The 12,801-nt window shown below is 43.0% G+C and overlaps 1 protein-coding gene across 1 annotated transcript; it reads right to left on the bottom strand.

Moving 5' to 3' along the window:
• Positions 1-2,902: 2,902 nt before the first annotated feature.
• LOC123169839 (GMP synthase [glutamine-hydrolyzing]-like) lies at positions 2,903-6,488 on the bottom strand. Its single transcript, XM_044587707.1, has 6 exons — positions 5,862-6,488; positions 5,174-5,424; positions 4,726-5,101; positions 4,396-4,530; positions 4,137-4,312; positions 2,903-3,409 (listed from the first exon to the last, which is right to left on the bottom strand). The coding sequence occupies exons 1-4, from the start codon at positions 6,435-6,437 to the stop codon at positions 4,480-4,482; spliced, it is 1,254 nt and encodes a 417-aa protein (XP_044443642.1). The 5' UTR covers positions 6,438-6,488; the 3' UTR covers positions 2,903-3,409; positions 4,137-4,312; positions 4,396-4,479.
• Between the last annotated feature and the right edge of the window lie 6,313 nt (positions 6,489-12,801).

Here is a 12,801-nt window from a genome sequence, read left to right as displayed (position 1 = left end):
GAAAAGGTTGAAAGTTGGCATGATATCATCATTTCATCCACATAGCATGTGCAAGAAAGTTGAGAGGGTTACGGCAAAAACTGGATGCACTTCGTGTACAAAACGGACAATCTCTTTCAAAGTATCAGGATTTCATCCGGAAACTCGTCTGTTACAAAGGGATTTCATTTTTTAAAACTTATTTGAACTACTGACTTTTTGTGTGTTCAAAATGCACCATTCAAAGCCACATCATCATTTTTCAATCCTTTCTGACTTCATTTGTTATTTTTCATGCATTTACTAATTATTTTGAGCTATAAGACCCTAAAACTGAAAAGCATTTCAAATAAACTCTGAAAAGGTTGAAAGTTGGCATGATATCATCATTTCATCCACATAGCATGTGCAAGAAAGTTGAGAGGGTTACGGCAAAAACTGGATGCACTTCGTGTACAAAACGGACAATCTTTTTCAAAGTATCAGGATTTCATCCGGAAACTCGTCTGTTACAAAGGGATTTCATTTTTTAAAACTTATTTGAACTACTGACTTTTTGTGTGTTCAAAATGCACCATTCAAAGCCACATCATCATTTTTCAATCCTTTCTGACTTCATTTGTTATTTTTCATGCATTTACTAATTATTTTGAGCTATAAGACCCTAAAATTGAAAAGCATTTCAAATGAACTCTGAAAAGGTTGAAAGTTGGCATGATATCATAATTTCATCCACATAGCATGTGCAAGAAAATTGAGAGGGTTACGGCAAAAACTGGATGCACTTCGTGTACAAAACGGACAATCTCTTTCAAAGTATCAGGATTTCATCCGGAAACTCGTCTGTTACAAAGGGATTTCATTTTTTAAACTTATTTGAACTACTGACTTTTTGTGTGTTCAAAATGCACCATTCAAAGCTACATTATCATTTTTCAATCCTTTCTGACTTCATTTGTTATTTTTAATGCATTTACTAATTATTTTGAGCTATAAGACCCTAAAATTGAAAAGCATTTCAAATGAACTCTGAAAAGGTTGAAAGTTGGCATGATATCATCATTTCATCCACATAGCATGTGCAAGAAAGTTGAGAGGGTTACGGCAAAAACTGGACGCACTTCGTGTACAAAACGGACAATCTCTTTCAAAGTATCAGGATTTCATCCGGAAACTCGTCTGTTACAAAGGGCTTTCATTTTTAAAACTTATTTGAACTCCTGACTTTTTGTGTGTTCAAAATGCACCATTCAAAGCCACATCATCATTTTTCAATATAAAAAATTAAAAAATGAACATAGATGCGCTTATAGAAAAAATGCACCATTCTGTTACAAAGTTGAGAGGTTTATTTATTTTATAAATATAAAAAAATGAACATTGATGCGCTTATAGAGAAAATTAAACCTAAATTCACAGTAAATTTCAATTTACTGTGAATTTAGGTGAAATTCCCTGTATAAGGGCATCTATTTTCACTTTAAGAGAAGCTCAACAAGGCATAGAGGGACGGGCTTATAAACTGGTGTGAGCGCCCTTCGGTTGGCGAGGTGGGACTAAACACTGGCCGCAACTAGGACCAGCCCTTTAGTCCCGGTTTGTGGTATGAACCGGGACTAAAGGGTGGTGGGCCAGGAGCGTGGCCCATTGGTCCCGGTTTGTACCACCAACCGGGACCAAAGGGTCCGGACGAACCGGGACCTATGCCCCCACGAGGCCCGGCAGGCCCCTGGCCGCACGAACCGGGACCAATGCTCACATTAGTCCCGGTTCGTGACTGAACCGGGGCTAATGTGAAAACTGCCCTGTGACCTAAGCCCTGTTTTCTACTAGTGTTGCCATAGTACTGGGGCCGCTGGCGTGACTTCCAGCCACTCTACATCATATGCAAACCGTCAACACGACCTTCCAAAGTCGTCGCTCTGACATACTGGAGCACAAGACGAACACCCTCGATGTTGCCATAGCACTGGGGCCGCTAGCCTGACTTCAAGCCACTCTACGTCATATGCAAACCGTCTACACGACCTTCCAGGGTCGTCGCTCTGACATACTACTCCAGTCCTTGAGCTCCAATGCTACACGACCCATCTTGCAATGCCGCATGACCCATCTGTTGTCAGACCGAGCAGCACAGGACCACTCCCCGTAGACTATGACTGACACACCACTACCAGGACCGTTCGTTTCCCACTGGGATATGTCGATCGACCCGACAACCCTGTTGCCCCAACCGCTCATGGATGGTATGTCTGCTTCGTTTTACATGTATTATTATTGGGAGGATGTTTTTAAAAACATTATTGGGAGGATGTTGATGACAAGATCACCACTAAAGTTTTAACCTTTTCAAATGGGAAATCCTGAAAGTGAAGAACCCAGACTACATCAAAAACTCTGGGGCCAATCAGCCTCTACGATGGGTCCACCGATTTGTTGAATTTCGTCCTTGTAGTTGTAAGTATATCTAAATTTAACAAATATCATCCGCTTAGCATGAATATCGTCCGTCCGTCTAAAATGGGTTGGATGTTTGATGCCCGCCTCCCTATCCGCAGATGTTTGGTATGTTCGATTTAATGCACGGCATTGGAGTTGCCCTTAGACCTTTTCACAAAAGGAAAAAAAACTCCAATGCATTGTCTTTTAGGTGTTATTTTTAAGTGATGTTGCATGCAATTGTTTTAGAGATCACATGTGCATCTTCATGTAGGCTAGTTGTAGAGAGAAGTGTTTGTCAAAAAAAAGAGAAGTGAAAGAGAAATATAAGGAAAAAGGCCAGATCGGGGCATTAATTATACTGTGGAGATAAACAAGTTAAAAGCCATATCTCCACTAACATACAACTCCATTATCTTTCTTAAATTGATGTATTGGGAGCGCCCTAAGCACAGCCCAGCGTCTGTTAGGAGTGCACTGATAGTTGTCATTAGACCAACATAGTGCCATCAAAAGTGGTATCATAATGGTTTACAAGAGATTTTGAATTTGCTAAAACCATCACTGCTAACATATACTATTACACTTGCATTACATATGTGGTATTGCTATAAATTTGCTAGATACAACCGTCCAAAAGGCTCTAGAAAGGCGGGGAAATATAATTTAATAATAGAAAGAACATTTATAAGTGCAGTTTCAAAGCTTTGATCATCTTTCACGGCAAGGAGATTCATCTAGGAGCCCTAAACAATGATCTGGTAATTGGCGTTATGTGTTAAATGATCACAGCATAAGAACATCCACTCAAATGATGCAACATCTGAGCATGATTTGCGATTCCCGGTCCTTTAGTGTACTATCAGGCTATTCCCACTCCACTGTCGCTGGTGGCTTCGATGTTTTCTCCAGGCAAACACGGTTAATACCTCGCACATTGTTGCAGATCCTATTCGACACATCGGCCAGGAACTTGCGTTCAAAATAATACCTGACATAAATAAAAGAAACATCAGTCAAAATATTCAAGATAGTATCAATAAACTCCCAAAAAAAAACTAGATTCTACCACATAATAGAGACATCCCTAATTACCAACACTTGTTAACAAAATAATAGTTACCAAATAACAGAAACATCGGTAATCAATGCTTGTTAACAAAATGAGAGGAAGAGAGAGAACACATTTCTGTACACAACAATGCGTAAGGCGCTAAAAACAATCCTATACCAAGACCACATGGACAAAGGGCATCAGAAAGGCAACTAATACATGAATAAATACACACCATCGAACAATTAACAAACTGTCCACGAACTTAGGGATACCAGTTGAGACTTGATTAGATAGCTTAGAATAACATAGCTTGGCAAACTGTAACTGTACATTACAACTGAGGAAACTTATGGATTTTGGGCTGGCCCTAAAAAGGGAAGGCCAGCAGGCAATGTAACATAGGTGAATGCTGAATTATCGAAGTCAAACTAATAGTATTCACAAACTACTCTAGCAGGAACCGAGCAACCAAAGGGGAAGCGGGAAGCCCAAGTATTGTTCCAGAACACTGAGCTAAAAGGCAAACAGAACAGTATTTGCTGCAGACTTATTATCTCACAACTGCAACCAAAATATCGCCAGCTAGTGCACCATTAGAGTACGATTGCATCATAAAGTTGCAAAGGGGATATGATAGAGCGGTAGGTTCAATGCAGCATACCAATCTGCAGTCATGCCATCCTCACTGGTAATTGCCTTTAAAGTAACCGGATAGCCGTAAGTTCTCTGGTCACCCTGGACCCCAACTGTTTCGACAGGCAAAAGCACAGCAAAAGCTTGCCAAATTGTATCATAGAGTCCTGCATCTCTAATGGCTTGAACATATATCTCATCCGCCTAGAAGACGTAAACAGAGCAGTTCACAATTAACACCATATATCAAAAATGATTTAGAAACCAATGGTTCAAAAAGATCAAACCTGACGAAGAACCTCCAAAGCATTGCCTTCTGTAACATCACCTGATGGGATACGTACAGCAAGACCAGGCCCAGGAAATGGGTGTCACCTTAAGAATGACTCTGGGATATTTAAGATACTGCCCAACTTCCGCACCTTTTGCAGGACATAAAATTGACAAACAATAAGTGATAGGAATATTTTCTTCGAAATCAAAACGGAAATAAATTTCCCAGTATGAGCTATCTTTCAGTAGCATGTCAGATCATGCAAAGTGAAGTATCAATAAATGTATGAAGTATCAGTATGAGGTATCTTTCAGTACATAGATGTATAGATGCAGATCAATACCTCATCCTTAAATAGGAGCTTCAGTGGTTCAATGAGCTTCAATTTCATATCTTCAGGAAGACCACCTACATTGTGATGGCTTTTGATGGTGTGGGAATGTGTCATACCACTCCCAGGGGGTGGGCATGATTCAATCACATCAGGGTATAATGTTCCTTGAACTAAATATTCAGGTCTTTTTCCTGTCTGCTGTTCTAACATGTGAGCAAATTCATCAAAGACAGCTATGAATTCTTTGCCAACAATCTTTCTTTTCATCTCTGGGTCTTTGACTCCTTTTAACTTGCTAAGAAATTGCTCCGAGGCATCAATACATGTGACAGGAAGGTGCAAGTCACTATTAAAGGTTGACATTACTCGTTCCTTCTCCTTGTATCTGCAGATAAGATCATATGTTAGTTTAGCTGCATACTGATTTCGAAGCAGAACATGCTGAAGGAACGGTTACCTCAATAGACCATTGTCGACAAAAACACAATGAAGCCTATCACCTATCACGTTATGAACAAGTGTGGCTGCAACTGTCGAATCAACTCCTCCTGATAACGCGCAAATCACATGTTCATCAGTCCCAACCATACTTTTGATGGTCTTAATTTGCTCATCCAGCACATCCTGAATCTTCCAGTCAGCTTTAATCCCACAAACATCAAAAAGAAAGCGGCGCAGTGTTTCCTTTCCTTGGGTCGAATGTGTCACCTTGTATAATCAGATGATTGAAAAGTTTATGACAACCATGCTCAGGTATGAACAATTTTATGAAGAAGCATGTGTACTTCGATTGGTATGCAAGCTGTGATCAGTGTGATCCATACAGATGACCTTATATCCTCATCTTTCTTACCAAAAAACAAACACTCACGTCAAGACACAACCCGCTACCCCAAAGGCTTGTTCCATCCCAAGAAACCCAAGTAATTTGTAGCTTAACTTAGAAAATAGCCCACTTATATTTCAATTATCACTTATGGAAAAAGGACAGGTCGCCCTGCAGTTCAAACTCAAAACGTGTGTCTCACAATCTCGCAAAATAAGCTAATCAACAAACGCAACTGAACTTATTAGCATAATAATCTTAGTTTAAATCCATCTCCATCTATCCATGATGACAGAATAAAACAGTAAATGATAGATACCTCCGGGTGGTACTGGAGTCCATAAAAACGCTTCTCCCGATGCTCGATGGCCGCGATTGCGCCCTGCACACTTCGTGCCACAACCTCGAACCCCTGAGGCAGTCTGACCACCTCGTCGCCGTGGCTCATCCACACCGACTGTCTGTTCCCCACCCCGCTCTCGCCGTACAGCGCGGAGGACGTCGCAGTAATCTCTACCTCCGTATCGCCGTACTCCTGCCGCTCGCCAGCCTCGACGGCGCCGCCGAGGGACTGAACTAGGAGCTGCATACCGTAGCACACGCCCAGAACATGCGCGCCAGCTTCGGCAGCGAAATCGAGGAATCCCTCGGGGAAGGAGGGCGCGCCCGAGGCGTGGACGGAGTGGGGTCCTCCGGAGAGTATGACAGCGCGGGGACGTAACCCGGTGAGGGAGGAGAGCGGCGCGGTGCCGGAGACGCACAGTGAGAGGACTCCCAACTGCCGGACGCGGCGGGTGATGAGCTGGGTGTACTGCGAGCCGAAGTCGAGGATGAGGACCAAGTTCTCGCCAGCGCCGGCGGTGGTCGGGAGGGAGGAGGCGGAGGCGGAGCCCATGGCGGCTAGGCGGCTAGGCGGCGGAGGGGAATAGGGTTTTGGTGTTTGGGGTTTTGGGGTCGGAATGACCCATGAGCTCTTTGGTTTCACCGGTATTTAAGATCCCAAAAGTTGTTCTTTTTATTAATTGTTCTTTGACATTTTTTTTGTTTTATTTGAGGGAATGCCATCATGGCTACTTTATTGTTTTTCTTTTAACACAGTACAGACGCAAACGCTCATATACACGCGCATATACTCATCCCTATGAACGCACACACTATCCCTATGAGCACCTCCGAAAGACTGAGCACACACGATCGGCATATACGGCATATCATCTTGAAAATTACAAAGTCACCGTAGGCACCTCGTCGTCGACGGGAACGTCTCCTCCCACTGAATGCGCATCGCCGGAAATTCTGAAATAAATCCAGGAATAAAGGCGAGCACCAGGACTTGAACCCTGTGGGCTGGGGATACCATAGTCCCTCTAACCATCCAACCATAGGTTGGTTCGCCTACTTTATTGTTGTTGTTGAGTCGAGATCTTCAAATTTTCTATTCTGTGGTCGGTCACAATTTGGTCTTGCAACGTGCTCACTCGCGCGTGTTCCATGATGCCGATCGTGTGGCTAGAGTTAGCGCGAGCGAAGTGGGACGATCATGAAAAATGCACACGACCGGTAAGGATAGTCTTATGGGTCGTGTAGATAATTGATAAATCATAGCCAGCGCAAAAAAATTGATAAATCATAGAGAAATAGTTTTTTTAACGTAATCTATAGCGAACAACCTAAAACATTATTTGGATTATCTAAGTATCTAACTAACTTGTGAATATATGAAACCAAGTTTTCGCCATCGGGTGATGGTAAGAGTTTCCCATAAAATAAAAATAATTACAATATAACAAGGCAGAACAAAAAAACAATAAGAAAAGAGCGTGCTACGCGTCAGCCGGCGGATTTCTTTTAAAGATCCGCCGCCTCTCGCGAGCCGTTCGATCTAGATTTCTTAACGTACGACCTTTTTTGCAACAAGAGTATTGTTTCAGAAACAATGGTCACTCTTGCAACAAGAGCTTTGTTTCAGAAACACATCACTGACTATTGTAACAAGAGCTTTGTTTCAGAAACGCATCAATGACTATTGCAATAAGAGCTTTGTTTCAGAAACATCGATGATGTTATAGAAAGCATCTCTGCATATGATTCTTCTTCGCAACAAAAGCTTTGTTTCAGAAACATCCCTTAACTATTGCAACAAGATCTTTGTTTCAGAAACATGGCACGTAGGGCCGGGACGAATCCAACAGGGAGGGCTCCCACGATGACAGCGCCGACGGAGAGGTTGTGCGCTGCGCCGCTCGCCGCTGCAACGATGCCCATGCAATGCGGATCTCAGGGCAGATGTGAGCGGCGGGGTGACCGCTGCCCAGCCAACGGCAAGCGAGGCGGCGAAGAAAAATAGGAGGGATGGAAGTAGACGGCGAAGGCCTTCCTCACCGGCAAACGATGGCTACCAGAGCGGGATGGCAGCGAGCACTGGCGCGAACATGATGCGGGCGAGCGTCTCCCTTGCGGCGCTGATTCGGGACAAAAAAGGACCGAGAGAGACGAGGATAAGGTAGGAGATGGAGCCACGAAGGCTGCTGTTGGAGAAGACGTGTGGTGGTGGGTCCACTGGGGAAACGTGGCGTACAACTGAGGCGACGGACGTCCGCGTGATTATCAACCGGCAGAGTAAGCTTTTCCCTTTTTTAAACGACTATTATACGTTTTTGCGAAACATTTCTAATAAGTAGAGTGCAGCAGTAAATCAATGTACTCAAGTTGCCAACTCTAGCAACCAACTCGTTGAGCTCGTTCAAGGTCGAAGTTGATGGTGACCCACTTGTGGGTGATGCAGCAGAGCAAGGCCGTGGCCTTTTGTCCACGCAGATGTGAAGCGTTGGCGAGCTCGAGGATGCGGATAAACATCAACGCAATTGTTTACTAGGGCACTAACAGTAACGCAATTCTTAAGAGAACGTGATACACAACAAAAATTTATGTTACACGATCACACCCAGAAACATTATGAAGATGGAGGTAATGATCAAACTCACCGACGAGCAGAGTAGCGAAAGTAGCAAAGAGTCGGTGCAGCGCAACGATCCCGCCGATTCCTGCAGCTAGGTTACACCTCCCAGACATGAGAATGTTCCTAATAACCCACAAGTATATGGGATCGTAACAGTTTTTGAGGGTAGAGTATTCAACCCAAATTTATTGATTCGACACAAGTGGAGCCAAAGAATATTCTCAAGTATTAGCAGCTGAGTTGTCAATTCAACCACACCTGACAGACTTAATACCTGCAACAAAGTATTTAGTAGCAAAGTAGTATGGAAGTAACGGTAATGATGGAAAAAGTAACAGTAGCAGTTTTGTAGCACTTGTAACAGTGGCAACCAAAAAAGTAACGGAGCAAAGATCAGTATGAAACGAGCTCGTAGGCAATGGATCAATGATGGATAATTATGTCGGATGGCATTCATCATGCAACAGTTATAATATAGGGTGACACAGAACTAGCTCCAATTTATCAATATAATATAGGCATGTATTCTAAATATAATCATACATGCTTATGGAAAAGAACTTGCATGACATCTTGTGTCCTACCCTCCCGTGGCAGCGGGGTCCTATTGCAAACTAAGGGATATTAAGGCCTCATTTTAATAGAGTACCAGACCAAAGCATTAGCACTTAGTGAATACATGAACTCCTCAAACTACGCTCATCACCGGGAAGTGTCCCGACTATTGTCACTCCGGGGTTGCCGGATCATAACACGTAGTAGATGACTATAACTTGCAAGATAGGATCAACAACACAAATATATTCATGAAAACATAATAGGTTCAGATCTGAAATCATGGCACTCAGGCCCTAATGACAAGCATTAAGCATAGCAAAGTCATAGCAACATCAATCTTAGAACATAGTAGATACTAGGGATCAAACCCTAACAAAACTAACTCGATTACATGGCAAATCTCATCCAACCCATCACCGTCCAGCAAGCCTACTATCGGATTACTCATGCACGGCGGTGAGCATCATGAAATTGGTGATGGAGGATGGTTGATGATGACGATGGCGACGGATTCCACTCTACAGAGCCCAGAACGGACTCCAGATCTACCCTCCCGAGGAAGAACAGGGCTTGGCGGCGGCTCCGTATCGTAAAACGCGATGAATCCTACTCCTTGATTTTTTTTCTCTCCTCGAAAGTGAAGATATGGAGTTGGAGTTGAGGTCGGTGGAGGTCCAGGGGGCCCACAAGGACGGAGGGCGCACCCCCTGATGACCCACAAGTATAGGGGATCTATCGTAGTCCTTTCGATAAGTAAGAGTGTCGAACCCAACGAGGAGCAGAAGAAAATGATAAGCGGTTTTCAGCAAGGTATTCTCTGCAAGCACTCAAATTATAGGTAACAGATAGTTTTGTGATAAAATAATTTGTAACGGGCAACAAGTAACAAAAGTAAATAAAGTGCAGCAAGGTGGCCCCATCCTTTTTGTAGCAAAGGACAAGCCTGGACAAACTCTTATATAAAGAAAAGCGCTCCCGAGGACACATGGGAATTATCGTCAAGCTAGTTTTCATCACGTTCATATGATTCGCGTTCGGTACTTTGATAATTTGATATGTGGGTGGATCGGTGCTTGGGTGCTATCCTTACTTGAACAAGCATCCCACTTATGATTAACTCCTATTGCAAGCATCCGCAACTACAAAAGAAGTATTAAGGTAAACCTAACCATAGCATGAAACATATGGATCCAAATCAGCCCCTTAAGAAGCAACACATAAACTAGGGTTTAAGCTTCTGTCACTCTAGCAACCCACCATCTACTTATTACTTCCCAATGCCTTCCTCTAGGCCCAAATAATGGTGAAGTGTCATGTAGTCGATGTTCACATAACACCACTAGAGGAGAGACAACATACATCTCATCAAAATATCGAACGAATACCATATTCACATGACTACTAATAGCAAGACTTCTCCCATGTCCTCAGGAACAAACGTAACTACTCACAAAGCATATTCATGTTCATAATCAGAGGAGTATTAATATGCATAAAGGATCTGAACATACGATCTTCCACCAAATAAACCAACTAGCATCAACTACAAGGAGTAATCAAGACTACTAGCAACCTACAAGTACCAATCCCAGACTTAGAGACAAGAATTGGATACAAGAGATGAACTAGGGTTTGAGAGGAGATGGTGCTGGTGAAGATGTTGATGGAGATTGGCCCCCTCCCGATGAGAGGAGCGTTGGTGATGACGATGGCGATGATTTCTCCCTCCCGGAGGGAAGTGTCCCCGGCAGAACAGCTCCGCCGGAGCCCTAGATTGGTTTCGCCTCGTGGCGGCGGAGTCTCGTCCCGAAAGCTTGCTTGTTATTTTTGTTCGGACGAAATACTTCATATAGCAGAAGATGGGCACCGGAGGGCCAACAGGGGGCCCACGAGGCAGGGGGCGCGCCCAGGGGGTAGGGCGCGCCCCCACCCTCGTGGCCAGTGTGTGGGCCCCCTCTTGTATTTCTTCCGCTCAGTATTTTTTATTATTTCCAAAAATAACTTTCGTGGAGTTTCAGGACTTTTGGAGTTGTGCACAATAGGTCTCTAATATTTGCTCCTTTTCCAGCCCAGAATTCCAACTGCCGGCATCCTCCCTCCTTATGTAAACCTTGTAAAATAAGAGAGAATAGGCATAAGTATTGTGACATAATGTGTAATAACAGCCCAAAATGCAATAAATATCGATATAAAAGCATGATGCAAAATGGACGTATCACCCCCCACCCTTGTGACCAGGGTGTGGGCCCCCTTTGGTTGATTCTTTCGCCAATATTTTTTATTAATTCCAAAACTCATCTCCGTAATGTTTCAGGTCACTCCGAGAACTTTTATTTCTGCACAAAAATAACACCTTGGCAATTCTGCTGAAAACAGCGTCAGTCCGGGTCAGTTCCATTCAAATCATGCAAGTTAGAGTCCAAAACAAGGGCAAAAGAGTTTGGAAAAGTAGATACAATGGAGACGTATCAACTTCCCCAAGCTTGACCCATTGCTTGTCCTCAAGCAATTCAGTTGACAAACTGAAAGTGATAAAGAAAAACTTTTACAAACTCTGTTGATCTTGTTGTTGCAAATATGTAAAACGAGCATTCAAGTTTTCAGCATAGATTATGAAACCGTATTCATAATAACAGTTAGGTCTCAATTTACTCATATCAATGGCATAACCAACTAGCGAGCAACAATAATAAATCTCGGATGACAACACTTTCTCAAAACAATCATGATATAATATAACAAGATGGTATCTCGCTAGCCCTTTCTGAGATCGCAAAACATAAATGCAGAGCACCCCTGGAGATCAAGGACTGACTAGACATTGTAATTCATGGTAAAAGAGATCCAGTCACAGTCATACTCAATATAAATTAATAACAATGCATACAATGATAGGGGTACTCTCTAACTGGTGCTTTTTATAAGAGGATGATGACTCAATAATAAAAGTAAATAGATAGGCCCTTCGCAGAGCGAAGCAGGGATTTGCAGAGGTGCCAGAGCTCGAGTTTTTGAAACAGAGATAAATAATATTTTGAGCGGCATGCTTTCATTGTCAACGTAACAACAAAGAGATCTCAGTATCTTCCATGCTACATACATTATAGGCGGTTTCCAAACAGAATGGTATACTCCCCCACCACCAACAAGCACACTCCACGGCTCGTCCAAAACAATGGGTACCGTCAAACTAACAACAGTCTTGGGGGAGTTTTGTTTGCAATTATTTTGATTTGATTTGAGCATAGGACTGGGCATCCTGGTTACCGGCCATTTTCTCATGAATGATGAGCGGAGTCCACTCATCGTGAGAATAACCCACCTAGCTTGGAAGATATTGACAACCCTAGTTGGTACATGAGTGATTCGAGCATATAAAACAGATTATCATTTGAAGGTTTAGAGTTTGGCACTTGCAAATTTACTTGGAACGGCAGGTAAATACCGCATATAGGAAGGTATGGTGGACTCATATGGAGCAACTTTGGGTTTATGGAAGTGGATGCACAAGCAGTATTCCTGCTTAGTACAAGTGAAGGCTAGAAAGAGAGTGGGAAGCGACCAACTAGAGAGCGACAACTGTCATAAACATGCATTGAGAGTAACCAACATGGAGTGCAAGCATGAGTAGGATATAAATCACCATGAATATAAATATCATAGAGGCTATGTTGATTTTGTTTCAACTACATGCGTGAACATGTGCCAAGTCAAGCCACTCGAATCATTCAAAGGAGGATAC

This window comes from Triticum aestivum, chromosome 1D, assembly GCF_018294505.1.
Source record: "Triticum aestivum cultivar Chinese Spring chromosome 1D, IWGSC CS RefSeq v2.1, whole genome shotgun sequence".
NCBI classification, from domain to species: Eukaryota; Viridiplantae; Streptophyta; class Magnoliopsida; order Poales; family Poaceae; genus Triticum; species Triticum aestivum.
The sequence above is the reverse complement of the archived record's forward strand: the minus strand, read 5'-3'. Positions and strand labels throughout refer to the sequence as shown.

Coding starts and splice junctions, on each gene's coding strand:
- LOC123169839 (XM_044587707.1), bottom strand. CDS start 6,437: ATGGGCTCCGCCTCCGCCTCCTCCCTCCCGACCACCGCCGGCGCTGGC. Junction 5,102..5,173: donor GTCGACAATGGTCTATTGAG/GTAACCGTTCCT, acceptor TCTTATCTGCAG/ATACAAGGAGAAGGAACGAG. Junction 4,531..4,725: donor AGCTCCTATTTAAGGATGAG/GTATTGATCTGC, acceptor GTCCTGCAAAAG/GTGCGGAAGTTGGGCAGTAT.